General features: G+C 49.5%; 1 protein-coding gene across 1 annotated transcript in view; it reads left to right on the forward strand.

Annotated features, from left to right (window-relative positions):
• The first annotated feature begins 2,953 nt into the window (after window positions 1–2,953).
• The window catches only part of LMNA (lamin A/C), a 61,753-nt gene continuing 43,557 nt past the window's right edge, over window positions 2,954–21,149 (forward strand). Inside the window, exon 1 of the mRNA XM_056853033.1 lies at window positions 2,954–3,303. Within this exon, the coding sequence (XP_056709011.1) occupies window positions 2,954–3,303 (350 nt within the window). The remainder of the gene's footprint in view (window positions 3,304–21,149) is intronic.

A 21,149-nucleotide genomic window follows, 5' to 3' on the forward strand; every position in this document is an offset into this window, starting at 1 on the left:
AATAATTAATGTGCAAACTCCCTTGCATCGGCCTTAATGTTTCCTTTTCAGCCTATCCTCCAGAATGAAATAAAGATCCGGCTTAGTAAATACAATAAAAATAAAATGCCAGGGTGGTAACTCGGATTTGCTGTTAATTTCCCGCCCCCCCCCAATGGCTTTTGCATTAATTTTCCTATTGCCGAAACAATCAGTATTTGTACATAGCTGGAGATCTCCTGCTATTGCAACTGATCTCCAGCCGATAGAGATCAGTCCCCCTGGAGAAAAGGGATGCTTTGGCAATTGGACTCTATGGCATTGAAGTCCCTCCCATCTTCAAACCCCTCCCTCTTCAGGCTCCGCCCCCAAAATCTCCATCTGATGGTGAAGAGGACCTGGCAACCCTAAGAATTACCAATATGGGAAAGTGGGTGTTTTGTCTTCAGACAAAGTGTGTGTGTGTGTGTGGGGGATGAGTATATGTTAAATTGAGATTTTTGTGAGGTGTATTGATTAAACTGTAAGACTAGGGCTGGGGACACCCAAGTTCAAATATATATTTAGCCACAAAGTTTGCTGGATGCCCTTGGGACAGTCACTCTCTTATAAATGGATGCATTAATTTATAAATAAACTCCCATAATCTGCATTACAGGATTGTTGTGAAGGTAAAAATGGGGGGGGGGGGGAAAGAAATCTAATAAATACAAAATAATAAATGTATTTGGTACTTTTTCAGCTAGCAGTTGGCTTCCATAATAAGAAACCAAGTCCTGTGTCTATGGGAGCATTCCTAAGCAGGCCCACTGGAATTGTCCAGTTTTATTCAATGGGGCTTTACACCCAGGAAAGGGTTCTTGGGAATGGCATCATATATCACCCCTTTTGACCAGATCTGGGGGCAAGATCAGAGCACAGCTTATAATATCGCTACTTGCGATTCCACATGTGTTCCTTTTAAACGTTTCATTTTTACACAATGAAATCGTTGGATAGGGTTGCCAACCTCCAGGTGCTAGCTGGAGATCTCCTGCTATTACAGCTGACCTCCAGCCGATAGTGATCAGTTCACCTGGAGGTAGTGGCGAAGAGGGACCTGGGAACCCTAAGTTTGGAGCAGTGACTGGTAGGGAAGAAGGGGGTTTGATCTCTCTTTGAATCTGGCCATTCCTCCGAAGAGCGTAGGTCGGCATTCATGCTCCTCCCCTTCTCCGTGTTAACCTCACAACAACCCTGCGATGGAGGTTGGATAAAGAGAAACAGACCGTTACCCAAAGTCAGCTAGGGAGTTTCATGGCTGGGGGCGGGGAGGGCTTCACTCCAACTCTTGTCACGCCGCATCGGTTCCCTTAATCCTTTGGCTGGTGCCATTTTTCCCACCGGAAATCACCCCAGCTGCTTCTACCCCTGCTGGGGGAAACGTGCACACATTTTCCCTGCTAGAGCTTTACCACCGGCCCACGTGATTTGGTGCATCTGAGCATGTGCAAACGGCTTCTCCCCCCCACCCCACTGAGTGGCTACAGCCAACCCGCAGGGTTTCGCGGTGCCCTTTTTGTTAATCCGGCGTTCTGCCAATGCTTTCAGACGGGATTCAATTTTTCTTTTCTCTCGGGCGACAAACGCTCTTGAGCCAACTGGGGGCAGGGGGACGAAAAGGAGAGAGAAAGACGAGGGAGGCCCATTTAGAAGAAGAAGAAGAGTTGGGTTTTTATATGCCGGCTTTCTCTACCACTTAAGGGAGATTCAAACCGGTTTACAATCCCCTTCCTTTCCCCGCCCTATAACAGACACCCTGTGAGGTAGGTGGGGCTGAGAGAGCTCTGAGAGAGCTGTGACTAGCCCAAAGTCACCCAGCTGGCTTCGTGTGGAGGAGTGGGGAAACCAACCCGGTTCACCAGATTAGCCTTCGCCGCTTATGTGGAGGGGTGGGGAATCAAACCCGGCTCTCCAGATCAGACTCCACCGCTCCAAACCACCGGCAATGGCAAACCTGGGAGGTTTTGCGTTGGATGTGTTCTCTAAATGCACATTTCCCCCAGCCAAATTCTCAAACCTACAAAAATAAGCCCCCATGCAGATTGTGGAGACTTCAGATGGGGAAAATGGACACCTGGAGAGCGGCAAAACCTCCCGTGCGCCTTCGCCCAGGGGAGACTAACGCGGTTTGCAATCCCCTTCCCACCCCACAACAGACACCCTGCGAGGTAGGTGGGGCCTAGAGAGCTCTAACAGAGCGGTGCCTTGCCCAAGGTCACCCTTCCTGCGTAGGGGGCTGGGAAAACCAATCCGGTGCGCCAGCTCAGCCTCCGCCGCCCACGTGGAGGAGTGGCGAATCGAGCCCGGTCCTCCAGCCCAGAGTCCGCCGCTGCGCCACGCCGGCTCTCCATTGAGAAATGCAGACTATAGGGCGAAAACGCACGGTCGCTTGAACCGCCTTTCTTCCCTGTTCCAGCCAGGATTCAGCCAGGATCGAACGCAGGAACGTTCGGAGAACGTTCAGCCAGGATCGAACGCACGAACGTTCCTGTTCCAGCCAGGATTCAGCCAGGATCAAACGCACGAACGTTCTTCGAACGTTCGTGCGTTTGATCCTGGCTGAATCCTGGCTGAATCCTGGCTGGAACAAGAACGTTCGTGCGTTCGATCCTGGCTGGAACAGGGTAGAAAGGCGGCTCAAGCGACCGTGCGTTTTCGCCCTTAGGCAAGGGCGGCCGGCCAAACGAGACCGGCGGCTTTAAATAAGCAAATGAAGGGGGCCGGGCTACATCTCGCCTAACACCGCCCCTCCCTCCCCCCCACCTCCCTGACCCCCCCCCCCCCAGTCCCAAGGATATATGAGCTTTCCAAGGCGGTGACTCAGGCAGACTGTCAGTCTGGAGCGCAGCGCGGAGGCACCCGGAGCGAGCCCTCGCCGTTGACTCCGCCGTCGCCCTTTTTTTCGGTCGCTCCCAGGCCCTGAACCGCCGCCATGGAGACCCCCGGGCAGAAGAGGACCACCCGCAGCGGGGCCGGCTCGACCCCGCTCTCGCCGGCCCGCATCACCCGCCTGCAAGAGAAGGAGGACCTGCAGGAGCTGAACGACCGCCTGGCCGTCTACATCGACAAGGTGCGCTCGCTGGAGTCGGAGAACGCCGGCCTCCGCCTGCGCATCTCCGAGTCGGAGGAGGAGGTGAGCCGCGAAGTCACCGGCATCAAGGGGGCCTACGAGGCCGAGCTGGCCGACGCCCGCAAGACGCTGGACTCGGTGGCCAAGGAGAGGGCGCGCCTGCAGCTGGAGCTCAGCAAAGTCCGCGAGGAGTATAAGGAGCTCAAGGCCAGGTGGGTGCCCGCCCGAGCCGGGATCGGGGCCCTGGGTGGGGGTGGGGGGGTCTCCCAGCCTGGCAGAATGCCTGCGGGCAAGTGGCAGACTGGGTCCGAAAGCCTTGGTTGCCAGGAGACCCACAGCTATAAGGCTGTCATTTGATTTTTTATTAATTTTTATTTTAAACCCTGGTTTATTTGGCATATTAGCCGCAAATAAAAATAATTTATTTATTTAAACATATTGTTTAAGGGGCCCCACATCATCAGGGGCCCATAGGGCCCGCTTGCCATTGGGCAAGCAGGCTCAATGGCCAGTCCGCCACTGCCTGCCGGGCTTTGCGGGTGCCGGCCCCCCTTTCCCCCTGAGTTGGTGGGTCGCCGCGTTTGAGAAGGAGCCTCAAAATGGCTTAATGCCTTAAAGCTGCGAGCTTGGCCAATGTGGCGTAATGGGAATTTTTTCTCTTTCCTTTTTTTTTTTTTTTTTTTGCATGCAGCAAAGGGACATGGGAGTTGATGGCCAAGGGAGCAGGGAGGGAGGGAGAAGAATGCCATTCTCCAGCTAGAGAGCTGTTGACTCTTTCCAGGCGGAGATTGTAGAGGGCAGAGGATGAGAAATATTCCCCTCTGCTCAAATCCTTTCCTTGGAGTGGATTGCTGCATGTGAGGCTGGCCCCGTAATGTCCTCGGCAGAAATATCCCCCCTGGTCAAGCTCATAAACCCACCCTTTTCCTTGGCGTGGGTTGTTGCATGTGAGGCTGGCCCCGTAATGTCCTTGGGCAGGAGCCTGAAATGACCGCACTGGCGATATCTTGCATTTTGAGGATATGCCAGCCTTTGAAGCCGGGGGTGGGTTCAAGGGAACCCTGCTTCCCCCCCTCGAAAAGGGTTTCCCCTCCTCAGAAACACCCAGTGTCTGTCTCAGTCTTGGGGATTTTCCAGCTGTCAAATTGCACCTTTCCTCCGTGTCCTGGAAAAACCTTTGAAATGAGGGTTGGGCGGCATGAGGCGGGCAGCCGCTGTCTTGGCAACAGGGAGGACGTGCGTGTGGTTCGCAAGAACATCTGCTTCTGCCAAGATCCCTCCCATAAAATTCAGTTTGGGGGTGCCTTTTAATGCGTTCCCGGAAAAGACTGCCTAGATCTGTCCCCCTTTTCTCTGTTTGCAACTCAGCTAAATCTGGCCCTGAACCCCTTTTGACCAGCTGCTGTGCTGATCCACACAATGGGTCTACTACTCAATCACCTTTTCCCTCTTTTAGCAACTGAGTTGTCTGAATTGTTATCTGTGACCTCCATCTTGCTGGCTGCTGCTCAGTTTCGGGGTGCCTGCCAAAATGGCGGCCTGAACTCGTGGCAAACTCCAGGGCAACCCCAGTTGCTGGGAGTCGGGAAATAGAGAGGCTGATTCCAGTTGTAGCTGTTGTATAATTCAGTCCCAATGTTGGCTTGGGCAGGGGTAGCCCGCTCTCAGCCTATATAGGGCTTTAATTTTGCCTGTGTCATTCTGATTTCCTTGGATTTCCTTCCAGTCCTTTGAATTCTTGTGAATTTTATCTTTGGCGAAGCCTAAGCCTGAATGAAGAATGCTTCATTGGCCGTTGTTCGCTGTGGCCTGTGGGTCTGTATGGGAGAGAATTTTGAGAATATCCAATGTTCTGGCCCGGAGTGTGGAATTTTTGTACTTATGCTTTGCTCATGTGCTTAGGAAAAAGTGCCGACACCTTTTTTCATGCAGGGCTTAGATGAGTTTTCGACAGTCTCCGGGCTCCCTCCCGAATGTTGCAGTCACTTCCCAAATTATCAGTCTTGGTTTTTCCTGCATGCCGCTTCCTGGTTGTCTTAAGCCTTTCTTTTGGGGTGTGACGGTGGAATTTTAATCTGCTTCCCCTCCAGATTTCTACAACTGGTATAATTTATGTGGATTAAGCAGATTACAGTATACAGCTCACCGTAGGTTGGTTGCATTTTTGTGGTGGAGATGGTAGGGCGTGGTCATCCCTAGCTTTTTTGATCATGAGCTGGAGAAGGAAGGTTGGTACTTGAACACCCAGAAGCAACGGGGTGTACAAAGACACAAGAGCTGGCAGCCATGGAGAAGGAGTGGAAAGTTGGCAGAGTGACTTCTCCCCCTCCCCAAGGCTTTCTAGTTTCAAAACATTGAGCTTGGGTGGTCTTAAGGGCAACTCTTCTTCCACCCTGAGGACTAGCAGTGTGTATCCTGTTGTGAACAAAAGCTCAGATTTTCAGAGAAAGGGTGCGTGTGCATCTCTGCTAGTGGCTTCGTTCTGTGTTGTTTGATAATGTAAATGTTGCCTTCGTCTACTCAGGCATTAGCTTTTGTAGTGCAACTGAGTTTGGGCAGAGGCCACGGGACTCCGAGGACGTAGCGGCTTTATGCCAAAGTCAGCATTCTAAACCTCTCTGGGTCTTCCAGGCCATTCATTTGAGAAGCGTTGAAGGGAAGCCTCCCCCTGCCCTTGTTGGCATGGGAAAAGAACTGGATCTTATTGGAGCTGGGAATGTGTCTGTCAGAGACTATTTACTGTTCTGGCTAAATAGAGACTTCATATTTAGGGGCAGTATACCAGAAGCTGGGGGCAAAGAGCAAACAAAGGCTGTCGCCTTCCCGGTCTTCTTGTGAGCCTCTCAGAGGCACCCTGGTGACTACTCTAGGACTTGGTAAACTTTGATTTAATCAGCCCCCCAGTGTGGTGTAGTGGTTAAGAGCGGTGGACTCTAATCTGAAGAACCGGGTTTGATTTCCCTACACATGAGCAGCAGACTATAAACTGGCGAACTGGATTTGTTTCCCCACTCCTATACGTGAAGTCTGCTGGGTGACCTTGGGCTAGTCACAGTTCTCTCTGAACTCTCTCACTTACCTCACAAGGCGTCTGTTGTGGGGAGAGGAAGGGAAGGTGATTATAAACCGGTTTGAGACTCCTTAAGGTAGAGAAAATCGGGGTATACAAACCAACTCCTTCTTATATCCCAATTAGAAACTGGACCCAGAAAGGAACTTCATTTGAGAAGGATCCTTCCGCATCCCAGGTGATCGTAGATCAGGATCCTTAAACATTTAAGCCAGTGTTCCCCATAATCTGGAGTAGTCTCTCTCAAAGCCGCCTTGCCCACGCTGAGTCTTCCAGATGCCTCTGAAAGCAGCTCACTGTTTTATATTTAACTGGCATGTCCCACCGTAAGTTCCCTCTTTAGAAAACTTTGTGCTCGTCTCTACTGACAATGTGCACTTCTTCTGCATTTAGATCTGGGCGCTATGTGCTGCGCGGCTGAGCTTTTTAAAGATGGTATTCCTGGACGGCTGTTTCTCTCCACGGGTGCCTGGCTATCGCTTAGCCTTGCGGGATCTGTCTTTCAGCCCAGGCAGAGGCAGGCAATGACAAACCACCTTTGAACCGTCTCTTGCCTTGAAAACCCTACAGGGTCGCTGTAAATCAGCTGCGACTTGATAGCAAAATCACACACACACAAAGGGGAGGAAGCTGCAGGAGTGGAGTCTGCCCTTCATGGCAGTTCTTTTTAAAGTACAATTGAATGAATGAATTTTACTTGCGGTCAAAGACCAATAAATACACACTATATGTAACAATCTTACAGCATTTCAAATAAAATAGGATATAAAAACTTATCAAAATTAAAATCAAATTGCCGCATAGTAATTTAACTATAAACAAAACAGCCATCAGGTTTCTCCACTTTTGAAATCCAGTAATTTAAACTCAACTTTTAAATTTACTACGTACTTTAATCTCCGCAACGCAAAATTTGGCAACTTGTGGTCGAAGGGTTTTCGTCCGCCAATAGTTTTCCGAGTTTATATTTGTTAGAATAACCGGATAGATTTTCCAATAGTGGGGATAATATGGCTAGTTGAAGCTGATTATAAATAGGGCATTTAAAGAGAGTATGCTCCCTCGTCTCGACTTCTCTGAGTTCGCATGGACAGATCCTCCTCGCAAGCGGAAATCTTATTGTATCTACCTTCTATTACAGCAGATAAGTACAATGAAAGAACACTTGAGTATCAGTTTTATAGTTGTGCATGGATGGGATATAGAACAATTCAGATCAAATTTTCCAAAGATGGTTTGGAAATTGGCCTGACATCCAATTGCCTCTTCAGCATTAGGATCTGCTTCTCAAGGTCATGCTCTGTAATGGGGCTGTTGAAGATTCTAGTTCAAATCATCTCTCTGCCACTAATCCATTAGGTGGCTGTAGGTTTTCAACCTTTCCTCTGGGTTGACAGCCCTTCCTCTGGGTTGACATCACGACAACCTGGAGAGGTGGGTTAGGCAGAGAGGGAGAGTGTGTGACAGGCTCAAGGTCAGCCAGCGAGGCTTTATGGCCAAGGGGGGGAGGCATTGGCAGGAAAGGGTTAAAGTGCCTCAATTTCTTTCCACTGCCTTTACCAAAGCTGCTTTCCTAATCACAGGACAGGCGTCAGATTGCCATTCGCACATTTGCTTGGGCTGGCTCATCCCAAAGGCAAACATCACAATAAGTCGCTGCCCCAAGGAGCATTCAGTGTACATTTTAACAGCAATAGCAATGATAAAGGAAGAGAAAGACAAGACAAATGGGAACGAGAGATGGAAGGGATTGGGAGAATAAGAGACTTGGAACACGTGCACGCTTTGTCTCATTCTTCAATTTTTCTCCTTTTGAAAAATTTAATGTAAGAAGAGGAGTTGGTTTTTTATATGCCAACTTTCTCTACCACTTAAGGAAGAATCAAACCGGCTTACAATCACCTTCCCTTCCCCTCGCCGCAACAGATACCTTTTGAGGGAGGTGGGGCTGAGAGAGCTCTAAGAGACTGTGTCTAGCCCAAGGTCACTCAGCTGGCTTCATGTGGAGGAGTGGGGAAACCAACCCCATTCTCCAGATTAGAGTCCACCGCTCCAAACCACCACTCTTATCCACTGTGTGTGTGTGTGTGTGTGTATGTGTGTAAAGTGCCGTCAAGTCGCAGCCGACATGGTGATCCCTTTTGGGGTTTTCATGGCAAGAGACTAACAGAGGTGCTTAACCACTGTACCACACTATATATAGTGTTTAGAGCAGACTTGTCCAAACTGTGGCTCCTGGTCTGCATGCGACCCAGGATGGCTATGAATGCGGCCCAACACAAGATCGTAAACTTACTTGAAACATTATGAATCCGCTATCTTTCGCGTTAGTGTATTTTATGTGCAGCCCAAGACAATTCTTCTTCCAATGTGGCCCAGGGAAGCCAAAAGATTGGACACCCCTGGTTTAGAGTTTAAAATGCTTTGCACACACCTTGTTGTGTGAGCCTTAGAACAGTCCTGCAAAGTAGGCCAGTATGGTTCCCATTTGCAGGTTTGGGGCTGAGTCAGAGAGAGATTGAGACTTCCTTCAGTGAACTAGAGGCAGAGGCAAGATTGCGATCGGGAATGTCTGGATTTGTAACTCGTTCGGCTGTTAACCTACACCAGCCCTGTGTGCTTGAAGCTTCTCACTCTGCTCTCGGGTGGCTGATTCACCAATCGCTGTGCTGCACCTCAGAGTAGCAGGCGCTCTTGGTAATGCATGTGAGGTCACTCCCTTGGCAACCGTGTGTTTGTACCACAAACACCCCCAGATGCAAATGCTCCTCGCTCCTTTGGGGCGGCTACCAGGCCATTTCCCATTTGCCGGGCTCGATAAAAAGGCTTAATCAGAGGTAGCCCCGCCTGCCTCGGCAAACAGCGCGGCGATAGTGGTTGCCAAGAGAAGGCGGGATGTGTTGTGGACCAGCAAACAAAGCGACTTGTGACTCAGAAACGAGTGATAATTCATTGGCGCGGCTGCGTGTGAGCGAAGCTGAAGGGCTGCGGCTGGCGGGGAAATCGAATTATTCACCTTGCCAGTTTCGATGTGACTGTAAAATTTCTTTTTTAGTGGTTGCTTTGTAAAGATCAAAGGCTGGCGGCATGCGGAAGTGTCCCCCGCTCCGTCATGCCCTTCCTCCCTTGGAACTTGTCGCTGGGCTGAGAGAGCACATAATATTTCATTCATTAGCTCTTGGCCTTCCTCTCTGGTGGTTTTCTGCCTCCCACCTGAGGGTAAAAGGAGCCAGGCTGCAACTGATGAGTCGCCTCTAGTGTTGGTATTGATTTACCAACTGCTAAATAACCTATGGCTGAGATGTCTGAAGGTCTTCCTTCACTTGTATCAGCCTGCCTGCTCTCTGAGCTCATCATCTTAAGCCTTTGTTTTGCTGCCTTACCTTCAGCGGGCAGGCAGGGGCAAGGTCTTTTTGGTGGTGGCTCCTGACGGTGGTATGGCTTCTCCAGTGGCCGTCGCTTGGCTCGTACTCTGTGTTAATTTGGGTATTTGAGTCAGAAGAATCTTACAACTATTACTGTAAGCTTCCTTGAACCAAGAGGAAAGGCGAAATATAAACGTCTTAATAAATACATTTAAAAGAACTTTTCATGACAAATGGCTTGAGGATCCTTTTTCATGGGTTTGGGAGTTGGTCTTGTTTAGTTCTAGAAATCCAGTCTCTTCCCTGAGTGAACAGTGGGTAAGGTGCTGAGAGAGGCAGTTGGAAGCTCTTAATTAAGAAATTGAGCATCTGTGGTTTCTTGTTTGTGGCAGTAACAGAGATTGAAACAAGGAAAGAAAATGAAAAGTTTCCTCACTGAGATCTAGTAACTTGGGCCTGTTGGGTAGCATTCTGGTTTACTTCCTATATCCTTTTTGGTCCAGTTATTATGACAGAAAGTAATTTTCCTCCAGGCCAGATTGGCCAGGGATCCTGGAGGGTTTTTTTTTTCTTCCTCTGGGCATAGAGCAGGGGTCACTAGGGGAGTGGTAGCTGTGAATTTCCTGCACTGTGCACGGGGTTGGACTAGATGACCCTCGAAGTCCCTTCCAGCTCTGTTTCTATGTCCCTTTACTCATAAACTTTAACTGTATTTCATACATTTGTGGAAAAGGAAGGGTTGAATAGTATAAAAATGTTGTTTTCTGTACCGGTCTCCAGCTGTGGCTGCGCTGGGGTACGCTTTGCCAACTTGGGTGGCACATCTGTATGTCGCAGAGGCGGGCCAGCTTGGCAGAAATTGCTTGGAAAGCAGCACGGATGGGCTGCATGGAGAGAAAGGGAGACCGCGAGTGGCACGCTCAGATACGCAGGCGGCCATTCGTCTTGCGGCTGGGAGGAAACAGACGCTTGATATCGTGGCCGATCAGGCTCAGCTAGTGGTCTGGCAAGCCACTTATCTGTGTTGTGCAGCCTTTTGGCTGCCCCAGGTCTCTGGGTGATCGTCTTGCTTTGAAACGTTGAGGCCAGCTTCGTGGGGAATGAATGGTTAAGGCTGAAAGGAAGCCGGTGACAGTGTCTTGCCTAAGATCTAGGAGTCCCCTAAATGGCTCGCTACTGATTCCTAATTGACGAAGGGAGCTCTGTCTCTCAAAAGCTCATGCCTCTTGAATCTTGTTGATTCCTAAGGTGTATATAGAGCCCCGTGGTGCGGAGTGGTAAGCTGTAGGGCTGCAGTCCAAGTTCTGCTCACAACTATAGTTTGATCTCGACAGAAGTCGGTTTCAGGTAGCCGGCTCAAGGTTGACTCAGCCTTCTGTCCTTCCGAGGTCGGTGAAATGAATACCCAACTTGCTGGGGGTAAAATGTAGACGACAGGGGAAGGCAGTGGCAAACCACCCCGTAAACATGACCTGGTGCTTGCACAGGGGACTACCTTTACCTTTTTAAGGTGTTACTGGACTGGAATTTGCTACCTATTACTAATTGACTCTCTCTGTGGTATGCACCTGGGTTGTTTCTGCTCCAAGATGCTTAGGTCTGTAAATATATATATATTTGCAAATGTAAACAAGCGCTCACTTTACGGGAGCAGGTGAGGAGTTGTGGAAGGGAAAGAATGTATGTTGCCTCTGTAGCTGATCTGGCTCCTTCATCCATATCTCCTTAATTTCTACCATTCTAAACTACCCACCCGTGCCTGAATCTGAACACATAGTCTCCCTATTACAGGAAGGGGAGATATACAGGCGAACATCCGTATAGAAGAGAGCCAGCATGGTGGTGTGGTTAAGAGCGGTGGACTCTAATCCGGAGAACCTGGTTTGTTTCCCCACTCCTCCACATGAAGCCAGCTGGGTGACCTTGGGCTAGTCACAGTTCTCTCCAAACTCTCTCAGCCCCCACCTACCTCACAAGGTGCCTGTTGTGGGGAGAGGAAGGCGATTGTAAGCTGGTTTGAGTCTCCTTAAAAAGGTAGAGAAAATTGGGTTATAAAAACCAACTCTTCTTCTATGAGAAAAATCTGGCCTCTGCACCCCATCATATGGAGTATCCTGCCTGTATGCTGGTAGTATATTTTCACCCTCTCCATATTCATACCTCCTTTACGCCTGCCTGCCTTGATGGAAGGCCTTTCCCTCTAGCCCACTGGTTCCCAACCAGGGGTCCATGGACCCCCAGGGGTCCGCGAGAACTAAATTAAGGTCCACGAAACAAAGTTATAAACCCATAATAAATTAATATTTTCAATTAAAAGTTCTCTATTATAAAATATATATTCAAATATTATTCTAAGTTTAATGTTTAACTAACAGTTATGGTTAAAGTTTATTTTCAAATTCTCAGAATTTTTATTTTGAACCTTGGGGTCCCGGCACCGAACAAAAAAGTCCTAGTGGTCCCTGGTCAAAAAAAGGTTGGGGACCACTGCTCTAGCCGGACTGATCTTCTACTTCCCTCACAGCAGTTGGCTTTAAAAAATAATAATCAACATTTCATGACTGACACTTTGCTTTCAGCCACTGGAATGCTTGTGAACATTCTGAGATACTTGTGGCTGGTTGGGAAGCCATGGGGGCTTCCCTGACAGGTGTCTCAAAGTTTATTTTGCCCAACTGCTGGCCGGCAAGCATCTGGATTGCCTCCCAGTTGCAGACTCAAACAGCCAGAGAGTTGTAAACGCCGCTTTTCAATGAAGGCTGCTGACTCCTTCAGAGGGAAACCGTTGGGATCCGTTGGCTTATAATTAACCAGCCAGGGCAGAGTCCAGAAAGGGCCCGTAGCTCTGCAGCAGCACACACCTTTTTTTGAATGAAAGAAGTTCCTCCTTTAATCCTTGTTCCTCCTTTAATCCTTGGCATCTCTCGCAAAAATCGTCCTGGGCAATGGGGGCTGGGAAAGTTCTTTCTCTGCCTGAGACCTTGGAGAGCGGCTGTCTGTCTGCGATGACCGGGGTTCCCCAACCTTTTTGAGCCTGGAGGCACATCTGGAGCTCTGACGCGGCATGGTGGGCGTAGCAGCAAAATGGCGGCTGCAAAATGGCTGCCGCAGGAGGCGGAGCCAGCCGCAAAACGATTGGCGCAGTTTAACTTCAGTACCACAGTGTAGATCCTTGTGCTGCGGTGGCAGCTGCCGCCAAAGCAACATTTTTTTAAAAAATCTGCACAGCCAATCCAAGTGTCAATCAGAAGCCTTGCTGGGCAAAAGCTCCACCTGGCCCCACCCACTTCCTAAAAACACTTGGTGGGCACCAGCAAAGGTGTCAGCGGGTGCCATGGCGCCAGGGTGGTGTAGTGGTTAAGAGTGGTGGTTTTGAGCGGTGGAGTCTGAGCTGGAGAACCGGGATTGATTCCCCACTCTTCCACATGAGCGGTGGACGCTAATCTGGTGAACTGGGCTGGTTTCCCCACTCCTACACATGAAGCCAGCTGGGTGCCCTTGGGCTAGTCACAGCTCTTTCAGCCCCACCTACCTGTTGTGGGGAAGGGAAGGTGATTGTAAGCCGGTTTGATTCTCCCTTAAGCAGTAGAGAAAGTCGGCACATAAAAACCAACTCCTCTTCTTGTTGGGGACCCCTGGAGTAGACAATCCTGCGCAGGAGGACCAATAGGTGCCCTTGTTAGGAGCCCTAGTTGAGTGCTAGAGCGCACTGTGTGACTGCAGGAGGGCCCAGGTTCAGTCCCTGGTATCACCAGTTCAGGGGTAGGAGGGCTGGGAAGAAGACCTTGGAAGATTGCTGCCAAGCAGAGGCCATAGTTACTAGGCTAGATGGGCCCAACACTTTGACTTGATATAAGGTAGTTTCCTAAGTGTCCATTCTAGTGGGGTGTATTGTGCTAGTCTGCAGTATGGCAGCTTCATGTGTTCATGTGACTTTCTCTAGGTTCAGGTTGGGTGAAAAAAAACGTTTAAAATCCCGGTGCCGGTGTTCTTCTTGTTCGGGTCTACCGTTAACCGCATTCCTGCATTGATTCTCTAGAAATTACAAGTGTATATGAAATGCAATTGCCTGTGTAAGTGTAAAAGCACTGGGAAGTCTCAGCGCCTGGTGGCTTGTTGTTCTGCATATGCTGCTGCCTGTAGAGTCGGCATATGTTGCATCCTATTCACAGGAAAGGCTTTCCCCAGAAATCTGTGTCAGGTAAAGCAGCTTTTACCGTGGTCTTGCAGCCAGTTCGATCCCTAAAGCACTTTACAAGCTGCAGCCACGCTACAGTTCTGTTCAGTAGGTTAGGTTGAGAGGCCATTAACTTGCCGAGAGAGTTAAGCAAATGTCATGATAGCATGATAGTCTGAACTTGGGTCATCTGAAGAAGAGGAGGAGTTGGTTTTTATATGCCGACTTTCTCTACCACTTAAGGGAGACTCAAACCAGTTTAAGGGAGACTCAAACCAGCTTACAATCCCCTTCCCTTCCCCACAACAGACGCCCTGTGAGGTAGGTGGGGCTGAGAGAGAGCTGTGACTAGCCCAAGGTCGCCCAGCTGGCTTCGTGTGTAGGAGCGGGGAAACCAATCCAGTTCACCAGATTAGCCTCCGCCGCTCGTGGAGGAGTGGGGAATCAAACCCAGTTCTCCAGATCAGTCCATCGCTCCAAACCACCGCTGTTAACCACTACACCACACTGGTTCTCTGCTGTGACAAGGCTTCTTTGTGTGTGTGTTTCTTGATCATATAATGGCTTCATTGGGACTTGTATTAAAAGCTTGATGGCTGGTCAGATGGAATGCTTTTTCAAGACCCAGACGAGTACTGAGGTACTACCAGAAACGACAGCCCCGGCTCCTGGAATCTTTCTAACAAGCCAATGGCCGTCGGAGACGTGGCGCTTGTAGACCCGGATTGGCTTTCCGTATGGGAAGCGAGATGGTTGTTTGGATTTGAAGGGCAGGGAGGTTGTGCGTCACTGGGGCGGGCCTGTGCCAGAGGAGCCCGTTTCTGACTCACCGTTGCAGGCAGCAGCCAACACCCTTTGCTGCTGGAACAGATGCCTCCTGCAGAGCATTTGAGGTTCGCAGAGATTGTGGGCTCTTGGCAGTGTCCCCCCCCCCCGAAAAAATGCATGTGGGGCTTTAAAGCAGAGGTTGGAGGGGGGTGCTCCCCGTGGCCCTTTCCATTACTTTTCTTTGGAGTTGGCTAGCTTGGAGTGCAGGAAACGGCACTTATCACTCCACATGTGGCATTCTCCATATTGGCTCACCCATTGAAGTTGGCAGTGTCTTTGTCCCGGTGCATTCTGGGAAAACTTGGCTGCTTTGGCGTTACGGGTCTGGCTTTCTGGCACCGGGTACAGCGTCCCCTAATGTGGGGAATGGAACCCGTAACATCTGCAGTCACAATTAAGTATGACCATATGCGTATCTTTTTGGTTAGGATTGTGCAGTTTTTTGTTTCCCCTTAAATGGCTGGCATCTGGACAGAATGGCCATTTCCCACCCTTTCCCCCTGCTTTAGGATGTCCGTTATTTTGTCTCAGTTGCCCCAGGGTTTCACATTCACAGGGATACTGTGAGCTCCTCAAAGCCGCTTGTCAAAATCACCCTGGATACAGCCAAGGCCGTAACCTACTCACTGCAGACTTGCTACGTATGGGATTTAAATCCCCCAATCTTGAGTCCAGCTGGCTGGTTTTTGCTCCCCGTGTCGTGTCTTGGGAAGGCGGGCTTGGGAACCTGGGTGAGGCTTAGCTGTTCTTCAGCATGAGGCCTCTTCTTCAGCATGACCTCTGTTTATGTGGGTGACAAGGTTTGGGGGCATAATTCAGCTCGGAAAGAAGAAGAAGAGTTGGTTTTTATTTGCCGACTTTCTCCACCACTTAAGGAAGAATCAAACCAGCTTACAATCACCTTCCCTCCCCCTCCCCACAAGAGACACCCTGTGAGGTAGGTGGGGCTGAGAGAGTGTGACTAGCCCAAGGTCACCCAGCTGGCTTCATGTGTAGGAGTGGGGAAACGAACCTGGTTCTCCAGATTAGCCTCCACCGTTCATGTGGAGGAGTGGGGAATCAAACCCGGTTCTCAAGATGAGTCCACCGCTCTTAACCACCACACCACGCTGGCTCTCCATGCTGGCACCGCAAAGCAAGGCTGCCAGGGCTGCCTGCTCATGCCATTGTCATTGCACTAATACCATTTACCTGAAGGAAGACTAGGGTTTTCCCCTTACGTGTGCCATCGAGAAGTACACATGCAAGCTACAGTTATGTACAACAATGGTTTGTGTATAGCTTTTTAAAACTGAATGTCTTTCATTCAGGCCCTAGCCGCTGTCAGTGTCTCTTGCCTTCTCGTAGTCTCTCGCTCCAAAACGTTGCAACGTTGCGCTTCCTTGCATTTGTGCTCCAAGTCGCGTTGCTGGAGTTTCTTCTGTGCATGCTGTATGTTGTCAGGGCTGCTTTACCACCTGAGCAGTTGCTTGGGGCACCCAGCTGGCAAGGCAGCGCCGACGTGGAAGGAAGCGACAGGCACAGTCCGCCTGTCATCGCCTCCCGTGCCAGCGCCATTGGGGTGGAGGGGGAGTCTTAAGGTCTAAACAAGATGTGATGTCTGCCACATGGCAGCCACAGGGACAGGCAGCCTCTTGAGCTCCTTTGGGAAACTTCATGCTGAAGCCCCGCAGGGACCTGATTCAGATTGGGACCTTGGCACAGAGGGAGGAGTAGGTTCGGCTTTCCTCCCCATGTCATTTTCCCAACCTGAAATGGCCCTGGGGCTCTAAGCGCAGTGTTCAAAGCATGTGCGGGCCTCCACCCCCCACTGGGGCAAATAACTAGGGTTCCCAACCTCCAGGTGGTGGCTGGAGATCTCCTGCTATTACAACTGATCTCCAGGCGATAGAAATCAGTTCCCCTAGAGAAAATGGCCACTTTGGCAATTGGACTCTATGGCATTGAATCATAGTTGGAAGTGACCACCAGGGTCATCTAGTCCAACCCCCTGCACAACGCGGGAAATTCACAACGACCTCCCCCACACACCCCCAGTGACCCCTACTCCCTGCCCAGAAGATGGCCAAGATGCTCTCCTTCTCATGAACTGCCTAAGGTCATAGAATCAGCATTGCTGACATAAGTCCCTCTCCTCTCCCAACCCCACCCTCCTCAAGCTCCAATCCCAAAATCTCCAGGTATTTCCCAACCCGGAGGTGGCAACCCTACAAATAACACCCCTAGGGTCAATTTGGATCAGGAAAACACCCTTCCCCTCCCCACAGCAGATACCCTGTGAGGTGGGTGGGGCTGAGAGAGCTGTGACTAGCCCAAGGTCACCCAGCTGGCTTCGTGTGGAGGAGTGGGGAAACAAATCCAGTTCACCAGATTAGCCTCCACCACTCATGTGGAGGAGTAGGGAATCAAACCCGGTTCTTCAGATCAGAGTCCACTGCTCTTAACCACTACACCACACTGGCTTTCCAAAGCTGCCATTTTTTCCGGGGGAACTGGTTGCCCTATTCTGGATATAAGTTGTAATTCCAGGAAACTCCGGGCCCCACCCAGAGGTTGGCAACCCTGTCTGGCACTGCAAGAGTGTTAGCGTACTGAGCATATTTCCTTTTTAAAATAACAAAATAGAGACGATTTAATCTCACAGTGGTTCTGGGTTGTACTTGTGCTTGAATGCAGATGCGGGTAACGAAGCCCTGACTTCTTAAAAAGAAAAGTGGTCTCTGGATGCTCCAATTCTGAGTGGAGAAAATGCAGTCCGTTACGGTGCGTCACTCCTTTCCCCTACTATTTCTGCTTAAAATCCTTCTGCCGGGCTGCAGTTCCAGACGCCTGGCGCTTGGAGGAAGAAAACGGGGAAATGGGATTAAGCTTATTTGGATCAAAACAGCCATTTCCCGAAACCGCTTTCCATTTAACGCTTAAAAAAAAAGAAAAAAGAAATCAAGTCTTCTCGGTGGTGTAACACGCCTGTAGCCCCTTTCGACATATCCAGCGACGTTTGTTAGCTTGCTGTACAAAAGTTAGCCCCCCCCCCCAAATTTCCCTGCAAAGGCAAAATCGGGGTGATGATTTACCAGGGGCAGGGGGTGTCCCAGGTAACCATGAACAGCCAGGGCGTGAGCAATACTAACCCCCCACTTGTTTGTATGTACCAGAGATGTTGTCCTGATTGCTTTGGGTGGGGCTCTGTCCTAGCTTTAATTGGATCCTTCTGCCAGCCTCCCAGTGGGTCCAAAACCGTGCTTGGAACAGCCAGGCATGCCAGCGGTTCTTCCATCTGCACGTCACAGCTAGGCAGGGAGTTGTGGGGAGATGGGAAGAGCCTCTGTGTGTGTGTGTGTGTGTGTGTGTGTGTGCCTTAGTACTTGTTTTTCTGCCTCCGTATTGCTCTGGGCTGTTTCCTAGGGGCCTGCCAATGACATATATTTAAAAATCTACAGCAGTAATTCTCTGGAAACATTGTTTTGCGCTCTGTGGGATGCATCCACCCCAGTCATCTTTCTCACACTGGGTTTGTAATACGCCATTCTTGTTTTAAGGTTTATTCCAAAGATATCTCAATGATCTTGAAAGAACCCTCACGTCAGTTTATTTATTTTGTCTCCTGAGCCTCTGCCGTGCCCTTGACTTTTCCCTCTGATACGCTGATCAGGCAATTCTCCCCTGTATGTCTGTGAGACTCTCTTTAGGATTCTCAGTATCCTCGCCTCTTGTTAAACCTAAGGTTCTTGCCCTTCTTGTAAAAGTGTGCTAGTGGCTTAGCTATCTTTTTCTCTTATTCCTGAATTTAAAATCCCTAATATTTTCAAGCCCTGACCTGGATGGCCCAGGCTAGCCTGATCTCGTCAGATCTCGGAAGCTAAGCAGGGTCAGCCCTGGTTCGTATTTGGATGGGAGACCACCAAGGAAGTCCAGGGTTGCTGCTCAGAGGAAGGCACTGGCAAACCACCTCTGTTAGTCTCTTACCTTGAAAACCCCAAAAAGGGGTCACCATAAGTCGGCTGCGACTTGACGGCACTTTACACACACACACACACACACACATACACACACACACACACAATTTTCAAACCTGGAGAAAGCTCGAATATCTGAACTGACAAGCAGCCATCCTTGAACCATCTTTCTTCTTTTAAAAAGCCAGTCGCATCCCCCCCTTTTTTTTGGTTAAGGTGAACCGCACCTAATTTCTACAGGTTCTTGTATCTACCGTTATTCTATTTCTGCCCAAGAAAATATTAAACTGAGACCGTTTGTGACACATCAGAGGTTTTAACACAAGTTGGCAAACTAATTGTTTCCGAGGGACATTTAAAAAGGATTCTTTTAAAAGACACTAGTCCTCATTTTTTTTCTAAAGCGATCGAAACTGTGCCGTCAGTGCTTCTCTAACAGCAGAAAATGTGGCAAAGGTGTGCGAACTTCTGGGCTTTGCAAATGCCGTCATACTCTTCTCCCCCCCCCCCAAATATCCTATAATTATTTGGAGGGGGAGATCAGCAGTTATGGCATTTGTGATAAGAAGATGGGAGTAGACTTGGGGGGGGGGAAGAGAAGTACTTTCATTTTTTAGTATGTTGCTCTATGTAGCAGTGCCTTCCTCCCCCAGTTCTGCCCTAAGGAGATGATAATGTTGGTTCTGTTTCTCCTTCTTGAGAAGGAAGGGTCTTCTTAATATGAGCAGGCTTTGATGAACACAGGGAGGGAGGCGAGCTGGGTTTTTAATTTCCTTTTTGAATTCTCTATGAGGAACTAGTCTTCGGTTGTCATGAGATTGTCTAGCTATTATTTCCTGAATTGTGGCTCCTAACAGCCGAGTTCCTGCGTAGTTCTCTTCCTCCTATCAGCTCCTTCCCCCTTTTAATGTGCCCTGTTTCATAAAGTAGATCCAACAAACGCTCTTTTTGAACATTCTCTTCATTTTGGAAAACTCTCCCCCCCTTTCCTAGAATGGGGACCAGCTTTTAGGTGGGGGCATCTCCTGTTATAAGCAAAGCCCAGCAAAAGATCCACCTAACCCGGCATTCTGTTTCTAAGATCCCTCCAGGGACTGGCAAGCAAGTGATGAATTTGTGGAGGTTTCCTGCCTCGGGCTGTGGAGGTTCCATTTGGTTCTTATGCTCCTAAAGTGAGAATTGTTTTGCCAGATTGGAATAAAGCATCTTGATTCCAAACCAGTGTGGTGTAGTGGTTAAGAGCAGTGGCTTGGAGCGGTGGAGTCTGATCTGGAGAGCTGGGTTTGATTCCCCACTCCTCCACATGAGCGGTGGAGGCTAATCTGATGAACTGGATTTGTTTTCCCCCACCTACACATGAAGCCAGCTGGGTGATCTTGGGCTAGTCACACACTCTCAGCTCCACCTACTTCACAGGGTGTCTGTCTGTTGTGGGGAGGGGAAGGGAAGGTGATTGTAAGCTGGTTTGATTCTCCCTTAAGTGGTAGAGAAAATTGGCATATAAAAACCAACTCTTCTTCTTCCAAGAGTAGCCAGTCAAGGGTTTCCAGGAAGTTCACAAGCTGGGAATGAAAATAGCAGCATTCCCCTGTTGCTAATCTGGCCTTTCTAGGTATACTGCTTCAGTCCATGGATGTTCCACTTAGCAGTTATGGTTAATTTAGGCTTATCCCATTCACCTGTAGGAAAGCAAGATGTTCCTGGCATTGCCAATGTACTGGGTGGGGGGTGGGAAGAGAGAGGCTGCGTTCATCCTCAGTTTGCCCATAAGAGTCCTGCAGGGTCAGGCCAGAGTTCCATCTAGTCCAGCCTCCTGTCTCACACAGTGGCCGACCAACAGGACATAGAGGCTGAGGCCTTCCCCTGAGTTGCCTCCTGGCACTGGTATCCAGTGGTTTACTGCTTCTGAATGTGGAGGTTCCCTTTAGTCACCATGGTTAGTAGTAGAAGAAGAAGAGTTGGTTTTTATATGCCGACTTTCTCTGACACTTAAGGGAGACTCAAACTGGCTTACAATCACCTTCTCTTCCCCTACCCACAACAACCCTGTGAAGTAGGTGGGGCTGAGAGAGCTCTAACAGAGCTGTAACTTGCCCAAGGTCACCCAGCTGGCTTTGTGTGTAGGAGTGGGGAAACCAATCCAGCTCACCAGATTAGCATCTGCCGCTCAAGTGGAGGAGTGGGGAATCGAATCCGGTTCTCCAGATCAGAGTCCACCGCTCCAAACCACCGCTCTTAACCACCACACCACGCTGGCTCTCTGCTGCTGCTGGACCTCTCATTCATGCATCTGTCTAATGTCTAATCCCCAATTAAAGCCATCTGTGGCTGTCATGGCAAATTCCGCATTTCAATCACTTGTCCTATAAAGAAGCATTTCCTTTTGTTCGTCCTAATTCTCCTGCCTGTCAACTTCTTTGGATTAGTTTTGAAGGCTGTGAGAAACTGGGCTGCCTTCACCCATTGTGATGCTTTGACTGTCCTTGCTCCTCGCTCCACTGTCCTATCAGTGGTGGAGGTTTTGGGGCATTTACTTGTACGGAACAAACATATTTCTGTCCTACAAAAATGTACTTTGATCCCCGGACTAGTTTGAACCGCACAAACAGAAGTCTGTTTTCCCGGATCTTTGGGAATCTCTGTGTATGTGCGCACGCTAAAT

The sequence above is a fragment of the Euleptes europaea genome, chromosome 7, assembly GCF_029931775.1.
Source record: "Euleptes europaea isolate rEulEur1 chromosome 7, rEulEur1.hap1, whole genome shotgun sequence".
Taxonomy (NCBI): Eukaryota; Metazoa; Chordata; class Lepidosauria; order Squamata; family Sphaerodactylidae; genus Euleptes; species Euleptes europaea.